The following is a 22,836-nucleotide window of genomic DNA, read 5'->3' as shown; positions in this document are numbered from 1 at the left end:
ATATATATATATGTTGAAACCTATTTGGTCATGAGGTGGTTAATAAACCAGCAATGTGTTACTAAGTTAAAAACACGTGCAAAAATCATGTCTAAGGGATTTCGTGCATTTCCAATAATTTCTTGTAGAATTAGAAAGTGCCATTGTGTGCAAAATAGAACATGCAGCTTCCTTAAAGTGCCGCTAAGTCGCAAAAATGTTCAGATAGTAAATCATGGAGGTGAAATACACATACACTCTCTCTCTCCATGGGACACTGTCATGATGCCACATAGTTGACATTTGAATTACTGTAACATTATTGGCCCTGCCCAACCTGCTGCAGAGGAGTGAGAGAGACCAGGATGAAATAATTAGATAATTATAATCACTCAAAATATTAAATGTATATCACCATTCATAACTGTCCCGATCCCGATATTGTCAGTAGAGTCCCCATTTGTGGAAAGGGTCAGGGAATATATGGAAGTGGACAGAGTTTTCGCAAAAAGTGGACATGAGTCATTAAGGAAAGTAAGGCTAAAAAAAAGGAATAAAAGTTCTCGCAGACAAACCATGTTACAATGCAAGGGGTGCTAATTAGTTTATTATTTTGCACATAAGTGAAATACTGGCTGTTTTCTCATGTAGCACACAAATACTTGATAGCTCTATTTTTACACTGAGATTTAAAGTCGATCTAGGACATGCCCTACCCCAACTATAAATCTGTCCCTATATTTTAAATTTACCTCCCCCTCCAATGCAACATGGTTTTGCCAAGGTGCAAATTTGCTCCTTGTCCTTGCTCCTAACTCTAAATCAGGCCCATAGCTTATGCAGCTTAGCTTATTTTTTTTAAAAAATAAAAGATCAATGATGGCACATTCTTTTATTTTTAATTATATATTATATTATTTATAACTCACCCTGATACCATTTTAGTGTTATATTGCTTTGTGCTGTAGTGTTGTGCCTTTAAATAGGATACCACTTTAATAAAAATAATAGGCAAATGTAAACTTGTTTTTATTCCAAAACATTCCGGAACCAGTGTTCAAAGTACCCTATGGTCACTGATATAACAAATCTCCTACTACCTGTAATATTTGAGAGTTCCGCTAAGATATATTTCTACAGGTTTTTTTGGCATCCAAAACATTTAGAAACACTGATTTAGAAAATGTACCAGCTACAATCTCATTATAATATATACTATTAAAGCTTTGTATTCATATATTTTTTGCTCCATACTCTAACAACATATCTCCATTTTTCCTGCCATTTTCACCTAATCTTATCCTAATGAGAAAAATTAGGGTGTAGCTAACTCCATTGTAACATGTTATGTTGTCATGTTTTGCTTATATTTAATAGATAGATAGTTAGATAATCAGCAGTCCACAGCAAGAATAAATAAATCTGAAGTAGAGAATAGAGAGTATTAAAAAATCTATGTTCTTAAGAAATCATAAAAAAAAGAACATAGGATGTTTTATCACCCTGAATAAAGGGTTTATAAAAGAATAGGGTGTAAAACTGTACAGTTCTGGCATTAGTTGTTTCATTAGACATTTTTAAGAAGGTTTTCAATCTATCCCCACTCCCTTTTGTGTTGGCTCAACCATCAGAACTAGCTCTGCCATCTAGTGGTGGATTATTTTATTACCTGCTGCAGGATGGGTTTACGCCAGACCTCCTCATATGCCCACTTATACTGCTTAGATCTCCCCGCATGCCACTCAGACCTCCTCATATGCCCCCACATGCCACTCACAGATCGCTACCTGTCCTCGCTCAGGTCCCTGATAGGGACATACAGTCGTCTTTCCAATAATAAGTACAATGGAAACATTAAATAGGTCATTCTCATTTCGAACATGTTGGAGATCCTCACATCAATTGTCCAGCGGTCAACAGGTTCGGACAGGACGTTGAAGTAACCAGAGGATCTTCTCACGAGCCCAAAGCATAGGGCTGGATTGGCACAACTCAAGGAAACTATTATAAAAGTGACTTTGTTTTATTCTAAAGACCTAGATTGCATCCCAAAATTTCTACATTAAATGTTTTTGCCTATACGTCTGTCTTCATTGAGTATATTTTTCAGCTGTGGTCTCTTAGAACTAGATTTCCCGATGGGACCTCTATGTTCCATATAGACACACCAGTGTCTGTATAAACAATGGAATGAGATGAAATGCATATAATTGCTCAGTAGATTATTACAATTTCATGATAGCATAATCATTCAAATTATAGTGCAGAGATATATGGACATTCATACATTCTGAATACTGGATCTCTCTAGAGGTTCTCAGACAGAGGAGATCATTTCATAGCATTAATAATTCTTCCATCTTGTCGTTACAGGCCGCGGTGGCCGGTGGGACCACCATGATTATCGACTTTGCGATACCTAAGAAAGGATGTTCTCTGATTGAAGCCTTTGACACTTGGCGTGGCTGGGCTGACCCCAAGGTCTGCTGTGACTATGCTCTGCATGTGGCTGTCACTTGGTGGAGTGAAAAGGTGAGACGTCTTCTGAACTAGAACAAGAATAGGCTATCGTTACGGTAATTCCGTTAATGGTCAAATGTTAAAGGGTAGCGACCCCCTCATGGGGACTGGTGCGGTTATACCTTACCGAAGATCCCAGAACTGAATGTGAACGCTCGTTATGGGCAGGTAGGTCAAACACTGCCGTGCGGTAACGTGGCCACGTGCCAAATCGCAACATTTATCGCCTTATCCTTTTAAATGTTCATACTGGAAGAAGACAGATATAATACATTGTTCAGACTTTCATTTATACTGTGGCTTTGTTAAAAAAATATAAAGTATAAAACATTAAAGTATATGCTGACCACTCACAGTACAGCTGACTGTCCACCATTGCAAACTGTAGAATGCACATACAACACGTATAAATTTTAGTGCCCCCTAGTGGCGTTTTAGTATACACTGCACCCCAGTGAATTCAGGATGGATTACCTAGAGGGCAAATTAGGTGTTTCTGAAAAGTGACAGAAGCTGGTTGATATGGTGATAACCCAGCCCGGTCTGTGAGAGAGTGAGTGAGGGGAAGAAGGGACTGTCAGCAAGGGGGGAGATAGACACCCAGGGAGAGACACCCAGGGACAGAAGAGATGGGGACAGGACCAGCACAGCTGATGTGAAAGCTGGGGACCCTGGCACAGTAGAGATGGATGTCCCAGAGTCCCCCGGCATTGCCCAGGAGCGGGTGATTGATGGCTGCCATCTAGAGACAAACACTATTGTCCCCTAAGAATAGGTGGGGAGCCTATAAGGGGAAGGGCCCCAAAAGAGAAATGGGGATTTCTGCATATACAGAGGGGAGGAGTCCCAAATCCCAGAGAGGGGGAGAACCCCATGTCACTAAAGAGAACCCCAAGAAAGAGGGGAACATTTTGCATGGAAGAGACCCTGGAGTGAGAGTTGCTACATGTGGCATGGTAGCTGAAGTGTCAGAGCCAGGGGCTGTGTGAACACAGAGGAATGCGTAAGAGCCAGGGGCTGAGAGCACACAGAGAGAAGTGTCAGAGCCAGGGGCTGAGAGCATACAGCGAGAAGAGTCAGAGCCCAAAGGAGAAATCATCCCCGCAGAGGAGGGGTGAGCTGCAGTTACGAGTTACACAGTCTGTGTCAGAACTGCACTGAGAAGCTGCCTGCCTGTTAGCATCCATATGAGTGCCCCTGCAGAGGCAGGTGAACTGCTGTGAAGTATGGAGTACTGGAGTGTAAGAGACATGTGAACTATGTTATATAACATCTAGATAACATTAAGGGGGGAATTCAATTGGCTGCGTTACTGTAAAAAGTAACGCAGCCTGCACACTAATAATGTTATTACGGTAATAGTGCGCTTAAATACCGTTATTATGGTAGTTTCAACGCCAGTTTTTCCCTCGCAGCTCCTTCTTTTGCGAGCAGAAAGCCGGGTTAACTTTGCTGTAATAACGGTAATAGAGCTATCGCGCCACTACTTCGGGGGGAATTGAGATCCCCTAAGAATTGTGCAGGAGGAGTAAGGAAATATATTTGCAACCATATTCATATTGCTCATTAAGAACTGTGCTAAGAGTAAGGAGCTGTATATATATTTCTTTATTGCTGCAACCATCATGATTATCGTGCTGGAGGAAGAGGAGTGTAAATAAAAAGTTCAGTCTGTCATAGAGATGGTCTGGCGCCAAAATTATTGTGGCTTTTATTGCACTGCACCACAAAGTGACATTACCTGTGTCCCACTACTTACAAAGAAACACCTGCATGTGCAGAGACCCCCTGATCATTTACACTCATGCCCATCAGATAGCCAGGACTTGAGAAAGAGGTGCACTGTGTACCCTTTGCACCCCACAATACACACAGTGACAGGGGATTACATAAATAATAATAATCAAAATAATAATAATAATAATAATAATAATAATTTAGTGTAGCAAGGTTACTTAACAATTGGTGGAGTTTCTCCAAACAAATGTACACATCCGACTTTAAATGGGGTATTGTTGGCCATTGAAAGTGCAAAAAAATGTGAATGTTGTTTCATGTAGAACACGCATCACAAACGTGCATCTTGTAACATTGTTTTGTTCCTAGTTTTGTAGGTTGGTAGATGTGCCAAAAAACGTCATATCAAAGTCCAACCCACTTCTTTATGTAAACTTCTCCATTTTTTCTGCTTTAACTTATGTGTCTTATGTGTCAAATTATTGTGAGAGTGAGAGGCCATCCGGACTGTCTGAACGATACCTGGGGGTATATTTACTAAACTGCGGGTTTGAAAAAGTGGAGAAGTTGCCTATTGCAACCAATCAGATTCTAGTTATCATTTATTTAGTACACTCTTCAAAATAACAGCTAGAATCTGATTGGTTGCTATAGGCAACATCGCCACTTTTTGAAACCTGCCGTTTAGTAAATATATCCCTTGATCTCCAGGACCTCAGAGGTGGTGGAGAATTCCTGATTACAGGGAGAAGAATTGCTCTGCTCTTCCCACAAAGCGGAGGCCGCTACTGCAAATACGCTTTCTCCACCCCGTAATTTCAATAAATTAGACGCACTTGTGCAATAGAACATTTATGCTTTTGCGGTTTGCAATTTGGATGGATAAAACACAAACTAAGATACCATTGTTTTTCTTTTGTTATGCATTCTCTGTTCTACTTTTTTCAAATAGCGTAGTATGATATTAACATCACCATTTGCTTACAGGTGAGGGAAGAGATGGCAATCCTTGTCAGGGACAAAGGAGTCAATTCCTTTAAGATGTTCATGGCCTACAAGGATGTGTACATGGTCAACGATTACGAAATGTACCAGGCTTTTACCTGCTGTAAGAATATCGGTGCTATCGGTCAAGTGCATGCAGAGAATGGAGATCTGATTGCTGAGGTAAATGTCGTCCGTTCAAAGTTCAGTCTGGAAATTGCAAGTTCCAAAACCTTTGAGTAGCAAAAGATAAAACTTTGACTATTCATAAAAGCTGTAAAAATAGAGTTAAAAGGAGTATCCACCTTCAGATTACTAATAATTGGCTTGTACATGCCCCCTAACTCAGAACAAGAAAAAAAAAACTCTGCCACATTATTATTATTATTATTATTATTATTATCCTTTATTTGTTAGGCGCCACAAGAGTTTTGCAGTGCCGTACACAGCACAAACAGTAGACTATACAGGGTGAAACATAACTGAACAATAAACGAAAAATACCAAAACTTCAGAAACTCCAGGCAGTAAAGACGGAGCAGAAGAACAGGTATAGAGACAGGAGGGGAGGGGGGCCTGCTCAAATGAGCTTACATCCTAAGAGAGGGTGAACAAAACTCAGGCACAAAGGGAGTCAGTTGAAGTAAGTGCGGAGAGAACAGGGGCGACGGAACGAGCGGAGGAGATGAGGGGGTTAAGTGAATGGTTGGTAGCCTTTGAGGAACAGGTGAGTTTTAAGTGCCGTTTGAAGGAGCACAGAGTAGGAGAGAGACGGATGGAGCGAGGGAGGTCATTCCAGTGAAGGGGGGCCACCCTGATCAGAGTGGAGGAGAGGCGATGGTCATTGGCCGAGCGCAGGGAGCGGGTGGGAGTGTGAATGGAGAGGAGGTTAGAGATATAAGGGGCAGTAGACTGGGAAAGAGCCTTGTAAGTGGTGGTGAGGAGTTTGAAAAGGATTCTGTAGGGGAAGGGGAGCCAGTGTAGGGCAAGGCAGAGGGGGGAGGCGAGAAAGGAAGATGAGTCTTGCAGCCGCATTGAGTATAGAGTGGATGGGGGGCGAGATGGGAGTGGGGGAGGCCAGTAAGGAGGAGGTTGCAATAATCGAGGTGGCAGATGATGAGTTTGTGGTTGATAGTTTTGATGGCTTCCTGAGAGAGGAAGGGCCGGACGCGGGCAATGTTGCATAGTTGGAAGCGACAGGCTTGGGCAAGGGAATAGATGGCTAAAAAGCACAGAAGGAAGCCAGAAACATAAAGCAATTTATTTTATTGAAAATTGCAGGCGAGCACAGACAAAAGTAAATTTGTCTACAGCAATAAGCAACTTAATGCAGCATTATTTGGTATGACTGTCAATACTAAGTAAGAGTTTTTACTGCTAGGTTTTTGTGATTAAAGCTGCACCTGGAAAAAAACATTTCCTAAGGTGGGCTCTAGCTGAAACCCCTGGGACTGCTACGTTTGTCCTGGGGGAGGTGAGCCAGAGGACCAATCACAGGCTGTAATCAAGAGATTGTGGCTTGTGATTGGTCTTCCCGCTCACAACCACCCCCCCCCCTCCACTGCCAATTACAGTTTTTAAACAACATTAATGGTAATTTTAGCAAACAGAATTATAGTAGCCAAGAATCCAAATAGCAATAATGCTCTAATTGAAAACTGCAACATACGCACTCTTATTAATACAATCCATTCATTCTGATTCACCTCAAAGAAATGTATTACAAATATGAATTATAAAGGATGTAGAGCAATATAGACCACTTTCTGGCTGTAACAAGTTTAGATAAATAGTCCACTAGTGCAAGGTGATGCTACTACAAATGAGCTGAATATTTATGAGTCAAACTTAGGGCTTAATAAATGTTTCTGCCTATATTTGAAAGGGTGCTAAGAAGATGCTGTCCTTGGGAATCACAGGCCCGGAAGGTCATGAGCTATGTCGCCCAGAAGAAGTGGAGGCGGAAGCCACCCAGAGAGCTATTACTATCGCCAACGCCGTAAACTGCCCTCTGTATGTGGTCCACGTGATGAGCAAGTCTGCAGCCAAGGTCATTGCTAACGCACGGAGAGAAGGTAATGTAATACCTACTTATTGCCTGCAGGTGTCGCTGTTGTTATTGTTTTCTGTGTGGTTTATTTATAGATATCTACAGCCAACAATACAGCACAGTAACACCGTAATATTACACCCAACATTTGTACAAAATAAAAATACAGATCGCTGCAATTTATCAATAAAATATACCTGAGACAATACTGTGCCGGTGCAGTAAGGGGTAACTTACCTCTTCATCTGGACAGTTTCAGGTACGTACATGAGTTACATTGCTAGATGTTCAATGCATGTACAGTGCAACTGAAAGTCCGGATTTCAGTTCCACTGGGTAGATGGGGAGGGGGGATTGTTAAAAAAATAGATTCCAAATATATTTTTCAAAATATTTCCATTGAAGACTGAAAAAACTACCTTATTCAAAGACTAAAGCATTTTTCAGTGATTTTCATCTGAGATGGCGATAACAGAGCAAAGATTGCGGCAGTCAAATAGACTTCCCTATGTATTACAGGGGCTGTCACTGTCTGTGACCCCTTGATGTATAGGGCAAAGCCCCATCAATGGCACAAACAGCCTAATGCAATATCATCATCTTCACCATTTATTTATATAGCGCCACTGATTCCACAGCGCAGTACAGAGGACTCACTCACATCAGTCCCTGCCCCATTGGAGCTTACAGTCTAAATCCCCTAACATACACACACACATGGTCAATTTGATAGCAACCAATTAACCTACCAGTATGTTTTTGGAGTGTGGGAGGAAACCAAAGCACCCGCAGGAAACCCACGCTAACACGGGGAGAACATACAAACTCCACACAGATAAGGCCATGGTTGGGAACTGAACTCATGACCCCAGTGCTGTGAAGCAGAAGTGCTAACCACTGAGCCACCGTGCTGCCCATAATATGGGTTAATATTGGAGCTACTTGTAGATGCTTAAATCACAAGTATGTTTTCATGAGGAGAAGAAGTGCCAGAATCTCTTTAAGGCTCATATCACTGGGGTGAGAGTGCCTATTGTATTTGCTGAACCATGACTGACAGGTAGCCTGACAGTATCAGCAGGAAGCAAAACTATGTTTCTCAGCCACAGAGAACTTCATCCTGCATTGGCAGATTGTGGTTGTATTATCTATAGTGGTGGAGAGCCAGTGCTGAGTGTGCAGGAACTATACTCCAAAATTATTACAAGCAGGGCTGAGGACTGAGGCTGAAGAGGCCATTTCTACCCAGCCATGTGCAGTGGGACTAATTGTACACACAACACAAAGTTACAATGCAAAAATTCACTAATGTGCAATGCAAATGTCCTATGTTTGAAGCTCTCTGTTCATCGAAACAAATGATCCATCCTGCTGTCCAAGGTCCTGAAACGCTGCCCATTGTGCACTCGGGCTGCTCTCCCGGAGGTGCTGAAAGGAATCTGTTGTAGCAGATTTGTAAAGCAGTCAAACACCATTATAAACAATTCTCCATATCTACTATGTGGGTTTTATGGATGTGGCTAAATGTAAAGTTATGTGTAATTCTCCTTTCAGCTTAAAAAAAATAAATAACACGTGTAGCTCAATATATGGTGCACTTATTTATTTGATTGTATGATACGACTATGGATAGCTTATTGAAGTGAAATAAAGCCTAAAAAACGTATATTGTTTAATATTTTGCAGACGATTGTGAACCACCATCATTCTAAAGCTGAACATTGTACACATTTATATTTCTATAACATTTGTATCACATCCCGCAGTAACTGTATCGAGCTGCGAGTTTCTGGCGGGATTGAAAAGTGGAGATGTTGCCTATAGCAACCAATCAGATTCTAGTTGTCATTTATTTAGCACATTCTACAAACTCACAGCTAGAATCTGATTGGTTGCTATAGGCAACATCTCCACTTTTCAAACCTGCCGGAAACTCTCAGCTTAATACATTTACCTCCCCAGGACACTTGCTTGGATCAATAAATGAGCTTGAATTGTAATGAATATGACAGCAGACTGTTTTATATTCACCTTGTTAGAAGTAGAATGTACCAGGATGAAGGGGTCGCCCCAGCATTGAATGTGAGCATTACATGATAAGCTCACATGACGCTCTCTTCATTCCCGTATGATCAACTGACCTCAGTGATATATATTGTGATAAACCTCCCAATGCATCTGACGGTTTCAATCTCCTTTAACACACTGTTCATAAATGTTGGCTGTAAGTCTGAATGCAACTTAACAGTCCTTAGTCTACTTTTTTGTAATTTTCAATCTAGCAATATTAAAACTGAATTTAGATGTTTGTGATCTGGAACGAAATAATTTTTATTAAAAAAAATGCCATTGTTATATTTTTTTACTTCTCTTCTTTTGTGAATTTGGCAGAGGATCTTTAAATAATACTGTGAGACACGAGAGGGAACTATCGCATCTAATAGTGTATACAGCATATTATAATAATTGCACAGCAATCATCTTTTTATCAAGATGAGCCGAGTGTATAACCAGCGCTTGCTCCGTATATTATACAGCGATCCGGCTCCGGTCTCTCGTGTTTAGAAAAGCCTTATTAACTGTAGGAGTCTCACTCTTTGGGGAAACATGTCAGATGAAGATTTATAGTGTGCTTGCAACAAAGCTGCTTTTTCAGCATTAAGCAACTTGCATTATTAGTTTTTTTGCTTTTAGTTGCCATGGGAGTAACTGCTGACATTTCTTTTCAAATTTAATTTTAATATTAGAAAAGGTGAAGATAGATACTGACCCATCTGATATACAGAGAGGGTACTAACTGTTTCCATTGGTTTTCATTTCTCGCAGGTAAAGTTGTCTTTGGGGAACCGATAGCGGCTGGTCTGGGAACCGATGGTACAAATTATTGGCACAAGGATTGGAGTCACGCAGCGGCACACGTGATGGGGCCCCCACTTCGTCCTGATCCGTCAACCCCAAAATATCTCATGCATTTGCTAGCAAAGTATGTGTTCATAGCAGATGATGTATGTACCCCAATATTATTACTGCTACAAATGTCCATATAGTGTGACCATTAGACAGTGCCAAGGGGCTCTTATAAATGTGACTGCTGTGACCCTAGTATGTATCTCCCGCCAGCGCACACTGGGAGCGGACGTTTTGTTGGCTGAACTAATATTTAGCCAATTCACTAGGAACTGAAGATATCACTGGGCTAGGAAAGTAAATAGTATCAATCATTACAACTAATTTGGCTATAATTTACAAATTTTGGGCATAACTTACATTAAAAAAAACGCCTATAGAAATAGCATATTTACGCCCAACTAACGATGCATCCAGGTTCGCACCTGTAGAGTACGCGCCAGGTTTATAATCAGACATACATACACCCACATACATATACACACAATAAGGTGACAAGCAGTTTGCTAACATTTGTTTTGATACATTCCCTATTATCCATGGTATAATACAGCAGACATAATATTCTTTCTTGGGTATGAATAAAAATATTAAACAAAATATGTTTGCAAATATGTCAAAAAATTATATTTGCACGATGAGTGAAGAAAGCACCAATCAGCTTCAGAAGTGTATTCGCAATCAGCCAATCAGAAGCGGCTAGTGCAGGCGACTGTCATTGTCATCAGCGTGTACTTGCACCTGCTCACCAGCATCCTGACAGGTGTAAACGCATCTCTGTGCTGGTCTACCTCCACCGCATTACTGCACACGGCCCACGGTAGGCCCCCCCTTCCTTCCCGCGTTCTACCTCTCTAGTGATATGTAGATGCATGCAGGGCCATCTTAACAACATTATGGGCCCCCGGGCAAAGCAGTGCACCAGGGCCCCTAGATATAGATATAGATATAGATATATAGATGTATACAGATACAAATATAGATATAGATATATAGAGATAGAGATAGATAGATGTACTTGTTCAGTGACCCTTGAAGGTTTTTTTTTGCAGGTTTTTTCTTTTACAGGATTATTTATTCTCATTAAGAGCCGTGCCTATGGAGCCCCCTTGCCTGTGGGGCCCCCGGGCAGCTGCCCATTGTGCCCAATGGAAAAGGTGGCCCTGGATGCATGAACGCTGCATGCTTCATGTACATGAGCTCTCTATGTGGAGTTCAGTCCAAATTTTCGCAATTTACGCTATCTAAATGGACGCAGTTCAACTCAGCATCATACCCGTTTTCCTTAAATATTTAACTTTTAAATTAGGCTCCTTTGGGGAATAAAACACACCTGCCTCACTTGTTCTAATCTCCACCTATATGAACAGGGACACACATCAGTTTGATATTTTTTAACAATTGTCAGATGAAGCCGCAACACTATCCTGGTGAACTCTACACAGGCCGCAAGCAGCTCAATAATCTTCTGTGTGTACCGGTCACTTTTCACTGCGCCACAAGCAATAAATACTTAGCTTTGCCTTTAATCTGGGTAGCCAGAGCCTGATTCCACTAGTAAATACAGTACAGCAATAATAAAGTGAAACTAACTACTGGAAATACACTGACATAACGAGCCCAAATTAATAAAAAAAAAAAAAAAACAGAAAAATGACAACATGAATTGTATTGTTGCAACACTGGTCATCATCATCATTTATTTATATAGCGCCATCAATTCCGCAGCGCTGTACAGAGAACTCACTCACATCAGTCCCTGCCCCATTGGGGCTTACAGTCTAAATTCCCTAACACACACAGACAGAGAGTCACGCAGACAGACACACACAGACTAGGGTCTATTTGTTAGCAGCCAATTAACCTACCAGTATGGTTTTGGAGTGTGGGAGGAAACCGGAGCACCCGGAGGAAACCCACGCAAACACGATGAACAGTGTCCTATATTTAAAACCATTATAACATTTAAAGCTTTTTTTTCTTTATTATGGTATCCCTTTAACACGGATTTTGAATATTGTAATAAGCAATTTTGTATAACGAGCTGCACCGATCCTGCAAACCTCACTTGAAAACCATTTCTAATTGTTTTCCTTTTCCAGCGATGACCTGAGTGTTACAGGAACTGATAACTGTACATTTGACACGTGCCAGAAAGCGCTCGGGAAAGATGATTTCACCAAGATTCCGAACGGATTGAACGGAGTGGAGGACAGAATGTCTGTTGTTTGGGAGAAAGGAGTGGTAGGAAATTAGATCTTATTTGTATCAGTAAATTCCCCATAACCTTATAAAAGACAAGTGATAGTGATATATGTATAAATGATGAAATGATTACGATATTAGGATTTCTTTTTCCTGCATCAACAGCAATGGGATTTTATCAGTCACAGAACTCCTCTATGGCTTCTCATATCTGTATAATTTACAGAAGGGATTGCATAATTCCATATATACCTACAGAAGCAGTATTACTTAATTTATACAAATTCGTTATAAATGGATAATGGTAATATAGTATCAGCTGCTGTAAATTATATCTGTATCTAATCAAAGAACATTTTACCATGTTTAAAGACATTCAGAAGTACAGAAGACTGTAAAGACAACATTTATATTGTTCTATCTCCTGGGAATTAATAACTTATGCTATCAGCTATAATAACACTCAGACATCTATACTCAGATTCATTGTAAAGGTTCGGTATCATTAGATATTAGATTTAAACCTGTTTTACACATTTAAGTACAATAGAACTCTATATTTGCAATTTATTTCATTTGATAAAAATGCATAATTTTCATTATAGTTGTTTTGTTTTCTTCCACTTTGTAATTACACTAATGGAGTGTAGTACATTATTTTATCCTGCAGATGTCACTGTTGCAGTCATTGTCTATAGAAAGCATTTGGTCGTCTGCCACATCGCTCTGTAGGCTGCACTGGAAACAGCGACTTCTACATTTTATAAAACAAACTTTAGAGATTTGTGGATAACTTCTGAACGATTGCACCACGGGGCAGGAGGAATTATGTACAAGTATTACAAATAATGACATATAACCCTTTGACATACAAAAACCAGGTTCATGTATAATATAACAGTTTCTGTTTAGTGTTTTTCACTACAACAATATAAAGCTCACTGTGCTGGATGTTTTACAGTTCTCACTTTCTGCTTTGCAGCACAGCGGTGACATGGATGAGAACAGATTTGTAGCCGTCACAAGCTCCAATGCAGCAAGGATTTTTAACATGTATCCCAGAAAGGGGAAGATTGCTATAGGCTCCGATGCAGATATTGTGATCTGGGATCCTGAAGCTACCAGGTACAACGCGTCACATTCGGTTTACGGTTTCAGTGCAAAGTTTGAAAAGTGTTAGCTCCTGTATGAGATTCACAAAGCAGTGTAAAGAGGTACAGGAGACAGGGAGGTTACAGCACATCGGTACAGCGTGGAGACCATTTAAGGGATCTGGCTGATTTGAAGTAGAGGGGGGTACTGGTGCTCCCAAACTCTATAGCGCCTGGCCCCTTATCTGTTCCTTGCTCATCGCTAGGTGGTAGAGATGCCAAGAGCTGTCTTTAATATCTAACGGACACCTTCCAGTACTCTGATATGTTAATAGTGAGCTAATCATCAGCGTACAGGTTTCTACTAGACACTATTCACTGGAATGGGAAGTCTGTTTTTCAATATTAACCACCAAATTGAATGTCAGCCAACATTCCAAATGGAAAATCAGGACAAATTAGGATACATCTCCATAAACCATGTCTTGATCTGCCCAATACACGCCCTCAATTTGCCCAAACCATTCCCATTTCGGACAAGACCATGTCCGCTAATGGCTGTATAAAATTGGGAATTTTGACAGGTATATTATTATTATTAATAATTTTTAATAATGATGGTAGATTAATATAAATCAAAGGAGTCGTACAACTAATATGAATGTTTACAACTGATTACAATGTTTACTGGCCCTCTGAATATCATTAGTTCACAAAGCAGTAAACCAAAGCTGCTAAACAAAGGTTCTGTAACCCATGGGGACCAGATGTTTGTTTTCATTTCCTAAAACCGAGTAAAAGGACTGTTAGTATGGAATTGTTTGCTGCGGATTACAACATCTTTTCCCTGTGCAACAGTTTCTATAAATGTCACGTGAAACTGATCCGAAGCAGCATGTGCGACATTAGTCTCTCATGCTCTGCAAACATCAAGAATCCCACTCACGCCAGGATCTAATCCACTTAAAGTACTGTGTAAAGTCAGCAAAATGTCAGCAAAGTAACAATTTAAGATGGTTAAATTGTAGAATATTCTGCAGGTAAAAGGACTCGGCTACCGGAGCATCAATTAGACAATGTGAAAGATCTGGACATCAGCAAAGAACTGAGGACAGTCTGGGAGCAGCATTGCCAGATACCAGTGTCAGCAGCATGATCCGGTCACTCCCACACCATGGATCCTATATAGTGCTTAGTGGAGATCTGTCTGTATTGAACATATGCACTGGCCTACAGGGCTGCCATCAGAAACTGGGGCCCAGTACTAATTAATCTGGCAAATGTCCCCCTCTCCCCTCCCGCCAAAGTGAATGTCACCCTCTTCCCTTCCCACAATCACAGCAAATGTGCCCCTCTCCCCCCAATCACAGTAAATGTGCCCCTCTCCCCCCAATCACAGTTAATGTGCCCCTCTCTCCACCAATCACAGTTAATGTGCCCCTCTCCCCCCAATCACAGTTAATGTGCCCCTCTCTCCACCAATCACAGTTAATGTGCCCCTCTCTCCACCAATCACAGTTAATGTGCCCCTCTCCCCTCAATCACAGTTAATGTGCCCCTCTCCCAGTCACAGTTAATGTGCCCCTCCCCCCCATCACAGTTAATGTTCCCCTCTCCCCAAACCACCAATGACAGTTAATGTGCCCCTCTCCCCCTTCCCAATCACAGTTAATGTGCCCCTCTCCCTCCCAATCACAGTTAATGTGCCCCTCTCCCCCTTCCCAATCACAGTTAATGTGCCCCTCTCTCCACCAGTCACAGTTAATGTGCCCCTCTCTCCACCAGTCACAGTTAATGTGCCCCTCTCCCCCCAATCACAGTAAATGTGCCCCTCTCCCCCCAATCACAGTTAATGTGCCCCTCTCTCCACCAATCACAGTTAATGTGCCCCTCTCCCCTCAATCACAGTTAATATGCCCCTCTCCCAGTCACAGTTAATGTGCCCCTCTCCCCCCCATCACAGTTAATGTTCCCCTCTCCCCAAACCACCAATGACAGTTAATGTGCCCCTCTCCCCCTTCCCAATCACAGTTAATGTGCCCCTCTCCCCCCCAATCACAGTTAATGTGCCCCTCTCCCCCTTCCCAATCACAGTTAATGTGCCCCTCTCCCCCTTCCCAATCACAGTTAATGTGCCCCACTTCCCCCCCAATCACAGTTAATGTTCCCCTCTCCCCAAACCACCAATGACAGTTAATGTGCCCCTCTCCCCCCCAATCACAACTAATGTCCCCCTCTCCCCCTTCCCAATCACAGTTAATGTGCCCCTCTCTCCACCAGTCACAGTTAATGTGCCCCTCTCTCCACCAGTTACAGTTAATGTGCCCCACTTCCCCCCCAATCACAGTTAATGTTCCCCTCTCCCCAAACCACCAATGACAGTTAATGTGCCCCTCTCCCCCCAATCACAACTAATGTCCCCCTCTCCCCTCCCTGCAATCACAATAAGTGTCCCCCTCTTCTATCTGCCCCTCCCCTATCACATGAATACCCAATTAACTTACCTTCTCTTCCGCGATGCTGCAGCTCCCGGTCACAGAGAGTGATGACTTCACCACACCGCGCCCCCAGCCTATCGAAGCCTGGGAGCTGCAGCACCACGGAGAAGAAAGGCTGTCTGTCCAAGGCTCTCACAGCTGTACTGGCCGTAGCCCCCTGATGGCGGCCCTGCTGGCCTGTGTTCAGGAGGAGGTTTCCTATAAATTCGCTATCTGAGAAATCCATCTGAGGTACATCTGAGGTACTAGGATTAAGGGGGGAGAATAGACAAATATTCTTGCTGCAAACATGGGATTTGCGGTCTCTGCTCTTTTGGTAGATTTATAGTAGTTTGTGTGAGGCGTAAGAAGAGTGATTTATGCTGCCTCCTTAATGGGATGGGCAGAACCCCTGATACCCAAATACGTCACCCAGCATTACAGCAAAAAATATTGCAATTGTGAAATAAAAAAAGGGTTAAAGAAATAAGTTATTCACTTAATATTATGGGCGGTGTTTCCTGTTACCACCCACTTCATACATATGTATTACCTAGGTCAAGGGAATTTTTTTTTATCAAGAAAATATTTACACTTAATATATAAATAAAGAAAATCCACAGACCCAGCACTGAAGTCATTTAAAAAAAGCCAACAACTGTCAGCTAAGGTGTTCCTATTAATAAATAGAAAAGTGATCTTAGTTATGAGCTGGTGATTGACAGTTCTAGTCTTGCCCTGAAATCGTGCAGGTCTACAGAGGAGAAGTGGTCACTTACTGGTCTGTGACATCATACCCTATGTGCACACTTGTACCTGTTCTATTCAGACAATTAAGCACAATTTAAACATGCATCTAATGTTTCTTAGTTATCCTCCTACAGAGCATTATCTCCTTTTCAAAAGCTCCCTGGCTGGCAAACAACAATGGCTGCCAGACACAAACATAGTCAGTCTGCTACACAGAAACAGACTCATAGCTTTTAGCCTGTCATGTGAAGCAGATGGGGGGAGGGGAGGGAGGATGTCAGAGAGAAGACTGAGCTCAGAGGGGATTTCCAAAGCTTCTCTGCTCACTACATCATGTGCCATGTGACTGTGGTCGCCATGGCAGTCTAGAATCACAAATCATTGCTAGCAGCCTAAAGAAAAAAAACAAAGGAAATATACCAACATTCTTCTTATAGCCTGATTTTTTCATGGGACTGATGCTTTAAAAGGGAGGCTCAAATGTGATCGATTATACTTTGCAGTGACTTTTTACTTTTGTAGATAAACACATTTCAATCTCAGACCGAATATATTTGCAAAATGTAATTGAAAATAGTGGCAATTAAAAACCATTTGATTTCTTTATCCATAATACCTCTGTTGAAGATTAAATTCTTCCCTTTGGATAGGACTTCTATAAACATGTGAATACCTTCTGATCTAATTAGATGTTTACTGTATCACTCATAAACCTACACTGATGTAACCTACCTCACTATAGCCCGTATGGATGCTCTGTTCAATATATTACGTAAAGTCGAGTTCCCTCACCTCAATATAATATCACACTTTTGTTCCTTGTCATTCAGGACAGAATATTCCTGTCTGTTCTCTGCCAGAAATAGACTCTTCCTTGTCACATTGTGACTGGCAAAATGGTACTGCTGCTGCACAGTTGTCTTTCACGGCATGTTTAAATATTTAAATCGTCAACTTCATCGGCAGGGTAGTGTAATGAGCATCATTGTCATGTAAAAGCATATATGCTAATCCGGAGCAATGTCAGATTAACTTCAATAGGCATAAGATTAGCAATCAGAATTCTGTATATTTGTTATTTGCATTTTGAAAGCAATATTAAATACAGCAGAATCTCAGGAAAGGCAGAAGCTGCAGTCTCTCGTATGGATGCACATTGGAGGATGACATCCTGCCTGCATTTTAAATTGACCGAGGTTGTAGTGAGGGTTCTCACGAGCTGCCTGTGATGGATTCGGCATGACTGCTAAACAAGCAGAAAGTTATTGGTTTTGACAGATGGTCGGGAAGTTATTTTTGATCCTGGCCGCTGTGTTGTGTAGGTACAACGAATGCTGCGGCTTCTAACGCTTTGTTTTGGTCGGTGCAGCAGATCTATCTGTTTAGACAATGGGACTCAGTATGACAAGTTATGTTTTTTATGTGTGCTGTGTGGGAGTTGTCTTGCTGGTTTCTTCATTTATGAGAATAAAGGAATTAGTCATTATGAAATGTACAGTTGTAGTTGGATCATCATCATCATCTATTTATATAGCACCACTGATTCCGCAGCGCTGTACAGAGAACTCATTCACATCAGTCCCTGCCCCATTGGAGCTTACAGTCTAAATTCCTAACATATACACAGACTAAGGTCAATTTTTAATAACAGCCAATTAACCTACTAGTATGTTTTTGGAGTGTGGGAGGAAACCCACGCATACAACATACAAACTCCACACAGATAAGGCGATGGTTGGGAATCGACCTCATGAGCCCGGTGCTGTGAAGCAGTAGTCCTAACCACTAAGTCACCATGCTGGATGGTAAAATGCGCACATGAAATAGTTAACAGAAATACTTCCCAACCATTCCATGGAAAAATGGGGATATTCAGGCAGTGTTCACAGTCCCCCAGGCTATGCTCCGATCCTCCTCTATCACACCCCTTTGTAGAGATGTCACATCACTTTTGACCATCTGAAATCTGACTTTTCCTATGAAAATCAGGACAGCTGGGAGGTATGAGTGACACACGCAGACGGAGGTGGTCCACAACACACGTCCTTACTGAGGGATACAGCAAGGCAGTGGCATATCCATAGTGGATGTAGGGTGTGCAGTTCACATGTGCTCCTGAGTCAAAGGGACCCCATGCCGTCCATCGGCACCCAGCATTTTATACTGCTGCCAGAATTATTGTTTATCTTTCCGACCAGGAGCTCTGCTCTATTATGTTGTGAGGTGCCCCCGGGGGGAGGGGTGGGGGGATGTCCGAGCGCCCAAACGCCTCAGGGGGAGAAGGCCCCTGACTTCGTGTACAGGGCACTCGTTTTGCTGTAAGGGAAAGGGAGAATGGGAGAATACGGGAGGGACAGCTCCCCAAGGTGAGTGCACCAAGGGAACAGTCCTCGCCGCGGCTATACTCACGTACGCGGCTCTCCGCCGATGCCCCCTGGACTCCTGCCTGCTACCTTGTCTTCCGATCAGCACCTGCAAGACAAGAAAGACAGCACAACAACAGCCCTTCCTCAACACCTCTGTTACTTACCCAATCCCGAGGGAACGCTATGGACCTCACCACACCGTACCTACCTCTGACTGTCCACTTTCGCGTTCCCTACTCTATGTCAGGACCTAGCATCCCGCTAGATCTGGGCCGAATGCCCACTGCCAACTACAAGGGCCTACTGCCCGCTCACCGTCAGGGACCTTATGTCCCTCTACCAGCAAGGACCCGGAGTCCTTGCTAAGCTACAGTGCAGCCGCCCTGCTACGCTCATGGAAGCCTATCACTTCCCTAACCAGAGGCCTATGCCTCTCTGCACTAGAGGGCCTTGTGCCCTTCTACCGTCCAGAGCCTTGAGCTCTGCTACGCTCAGGGCCTTGCGCCCTGCGGGTGAGCCGAGCTCCTACCTATTCAGGCCTACAGCCCGAAGCTACTTAAGGGCCTTGTGCCCTGTGGGGGTGGAGCCGCGCTCCTACCTGAGGGCCTCCTGCCCTGTACCCACATAAGGGCCTTGTGCCCTGCGGGGGAGCCGTGCTCCTACCTGAGGGCCTCCTGCCCTGTAACAACTAGGGCCTTGTGCCCTCTAAAGACTAGGGCCTGGTGCCCTCCTAACAACTAAGGGCCTTGTGCCCTTTAAACTAACTAAGGGCCTTGTGCCCTCCTAACAACTAGGGCCTTGTGCCCTTAAAGACCAGGGCCTTGCACCCTTTAAAGACTAGGGCCTTGTGCCCTCCTAACTAACTAGGGGCCTTGTGCCCCACTAAGGGCCTTGTGCCCTCCTAACAACTAGGGCCTTGTGCCCTTTAAAGGAACTAGGGTCTTGTGCCCTTTAAAGACTAGGGCCTTGTGCCCTTTCGAACACCTACAATGGCCGCCCCTACCTGCGCCACAGGCTTAGTGCCTGAAGGTGCCCCTGGGCCTTGTGCCCGACCTAAAAGAGTAATTGATACTCACCTGCTCCGCGCAGGAAACTCCGCTTGTCCCGCCGTCTTGATTGAAGTCTTCTGGCGGCAGGGTAGCTCACAGCACTTACAAGGGCTCCCTGCCGCTTCAGCCGCTGTAGCTCTGGACGCGCCGTCCTCCTTTTTCTCCTCCGCCGCCAGACTGCCCTCGTGTCGGCGCCTGGCGGCTTATAAAGCCGTCGGCGCGCTGACATCATCAGCCCTGATTGGCTCGCGGCGGCGCCAGTAGTTTGAATGGCCGGAGGCAAGCCAGGATTGACTCGCCAATCCGGCCGCTGATTGGCCAGCAGCGGGTAGTGAGCCGTGATTGGCTCACCCGCCCGCTGCTCCCGGACCCTGTGAAGAGAGAAGGATACTCACCGCTGGACTGGTGAGCAGCTTCTTCCGGCGTCTCCTTCTTGGTCACCTCGTCGCCGGAGCATCCCTCCACAATGTCCTCACCACTTCAGCGCAGTTTTGTGGCCCTGCCTCCGTGCCTTCCATGCTGCACTAGAAGCCTCATTCTCTCTCCTTTCTGGCGAGCTCGGCAGGACTTGATGTGTCATCTGACACTTAGCACTGAGTTAACCCGGACCCAAGTAAATTCAGGAAAAGTGTCAGCGTAAAGCTCTTGAGCTGACAAATATCCTACAGATACAATGAGTCAGGTTGAAGTCAGGGGTTGCCACCAATTAGGCTTTGTTTAGAGTTAGGAGCAAACCCAGCTGTGAATTTGCATAGATCAAACATGATCATTTTTACAGCCTGGCCTGTAGGTGGCAGTATGCCTTGTTGTTTCAAGTGGTTGTAGCACATATTACACTGGATTGGGGTATCTGAGGATGAATTGGGGTTGTGGGAAGATAAATCACATGTCCTGGGTATTACAAAATTGTGACCAATTTTATATGTTTATTTTTTCAATCCAGAAATCTTGGGATGTACTCGCAAAATTGGAGGGCTACAATAGAGCTTGTACCAGTCCTGCTGTTGTGGAACTACAAGCCCCAGCATGCCTTGCCCACCAAACACCATGCAAGTCTTATAGCTCAGCTTATGTTTAGATCGATGGTAGTGGCCACAACTATTTGATTTGTCTGCACACAAATAGTCTCTGTTACCTTGTGTTAGTAAAGCGTGCAGAAAACATTGACTTAACCTAGTAATGCCTTTCGCACCGTGGCCAGCAGCTGTGAGGGCTGCCTATTTTCATCAGCCAGCTTTCTCCTGAAGTGACAAAGTGCACAGAGGAACGACCCCCCCATGGCACCCTCATCCAGCTCCTACCACACGGCTTATAAATTAGAGAGTTTAACACCATTAAATGTGTCTGAAGTAGCAATAATCCCTTCAAACTGTTTGTGCAATCAGAAAAAGGTTAAAGGCAAAATAAAGCAGTGATATTTCAAAGTGGAGAACATTTCAGGAGGAAAGGTAAAGGCAGCACAAGGTGACCTAGATTCATCAAATGTGTTCAGCCCTACTCAGCTCCAGGCTGGTGTTTTATCAATGTGCCTGATATATAGTCAGTGGATGAGACATGTTTGGACTAATCCTCTCCAGTTTAACCATTGAGTCCAATTTCACTGCGTTATGCAAGTGTGGTTTGCAGCTAAATCCAGGGAAAACAAAGCATTTGTGCGGTGTTGTAGAATGCTTCCCACATCTAACTTATTAAACCCCTTCCTTGCTCCAAGTTATACATATGGACGTTGTTTAGTCTTTCTTGGTAGGATTTGTGAAGTAGACTATGCGCCATTTTTGCTACACTTTTTGCACAATCTCTTTAAATGTCCTTCTCAAGATACGGCCTGCAGGTGTAATCTCCATCTCTATCTTTCTGCTACTAATTCCTACCCCCGTGCAATCTAGCTTCCGACTGGACTTCCTCATTGCTTTGTTACATTATATAGAGCCTGATTCATTAAGGAAAGTAAAGCGTAAAAAATGAGTGACTTTGCACCTTGGCAAAACCATGTTGCATTGGAGGGGGAGGTAAATTTAAAATGTGATGGCAGATTAATAGTTGGGGTAGGGTATATCCTTTAGATCAACTTTAAATTTCAGTGTTAATATAAATCTATCAAGTATTTGTGTGCTACATGAAAAAACAACCAGTATTTAACTTATGTGCAAAATAGTAAACTGATTTTCACCCCTTGTATTGTAACATGGTTTGATCAGGTGAAAACTTACTCATTTATTTTTGCCTTTTTTCCTTACTTTCCTTAATGTATCAGGCCCTATGTATTTACCTTTAAATCATTTGTATTTTTACCAACAAGGTGCTAGGTTTTGTATTTTTGGTATTAAACTGTAGTTGATAAAATCTTGAACATTTCAGTGGTTTACCTAGATAAATAACTGCCCCCGTCTGGAGTGTCTACCCTGCAATATATTATGTCATCTGCAAAGCAGTGGAAAGAGAAAACATCATTTCCGGACCAGCTTCATTTAGGACTATAGACTTCATTCATTTAAATGGTTCCTTATTCTCTCCTTAAAAAAACAGTTAGTTTGAGGCACATTTATGTCTTCATAAAATTATTAGTGAGTCTAATCAATCACGCTGTCTACGGTGCATGCAACACATTAACATCACAGTCATTGTCTGACCACTGATCCACCAGTCCTGATTGACACCTTTTCGATATTGATCAAATGTTTTTTTTCAGGATTGGCAAATAGATATCTGTGTTGTGAGTGA

General features: G+C 42.8%; 1 protein-coding gene across 2 annotated transcripts in view; it reads left to right on the top strand.

The window, feature by feature from the left end:
• Window positions 1-22,836, top strand: part of DPYS (dihydropyrimidinase) — a 47,812-nt gene that overhangs the window by 16,388 nt on the left and 8,588 nt on the right. For both annotated transcript variants that reach the window (XM_075213953.1, XM_075213952.1), the window contains exons 2-7: window positions 2,353-2,511; window positions 5,224-5,403; window positions 7,106-7,295; window positions 10,097-10,253; window positions 12,280-12,421; window positions 13,365-13,507. In XM_075213953.1, coding sequence (XP_075070054.1) covers window positions 2,353-2,511; window positions 5,224-5,403; window positions 7,106-7,295; window positions 10,097-10,253; window positions 12,280-12,421; window positions 13,365-13,507 — 971 coding nt within the window. The remainder of the gene's footprint in view (window positions 1-2,352; window positions 2,512-5,223; window positions 5,404-7,105; window positions 7,296-10,096; window positions 10,254-12,279; window positions 12,422-13,364; window positions 13,508-22,836) is intronic.

Source organism: Mixophyes fleayi, chromosome 5 (assembly GCF_038048845.1).
Source record: "Mixophyes fleayi isolate aMixFle1 chromosome 5, aMixFle1.hap1, whole genome shotgun sequence".
NCBI classification, from domain to species: domain Eukaryota; kingdom Metazoa; phylum Chordata; class Amphibia; order Anura; family Limnodynastidae; genus Mixophyes; species Mixophyes fleayi.
This window is presented reverse-complemented; position numbering and strand designations above follow the sequence as displayed.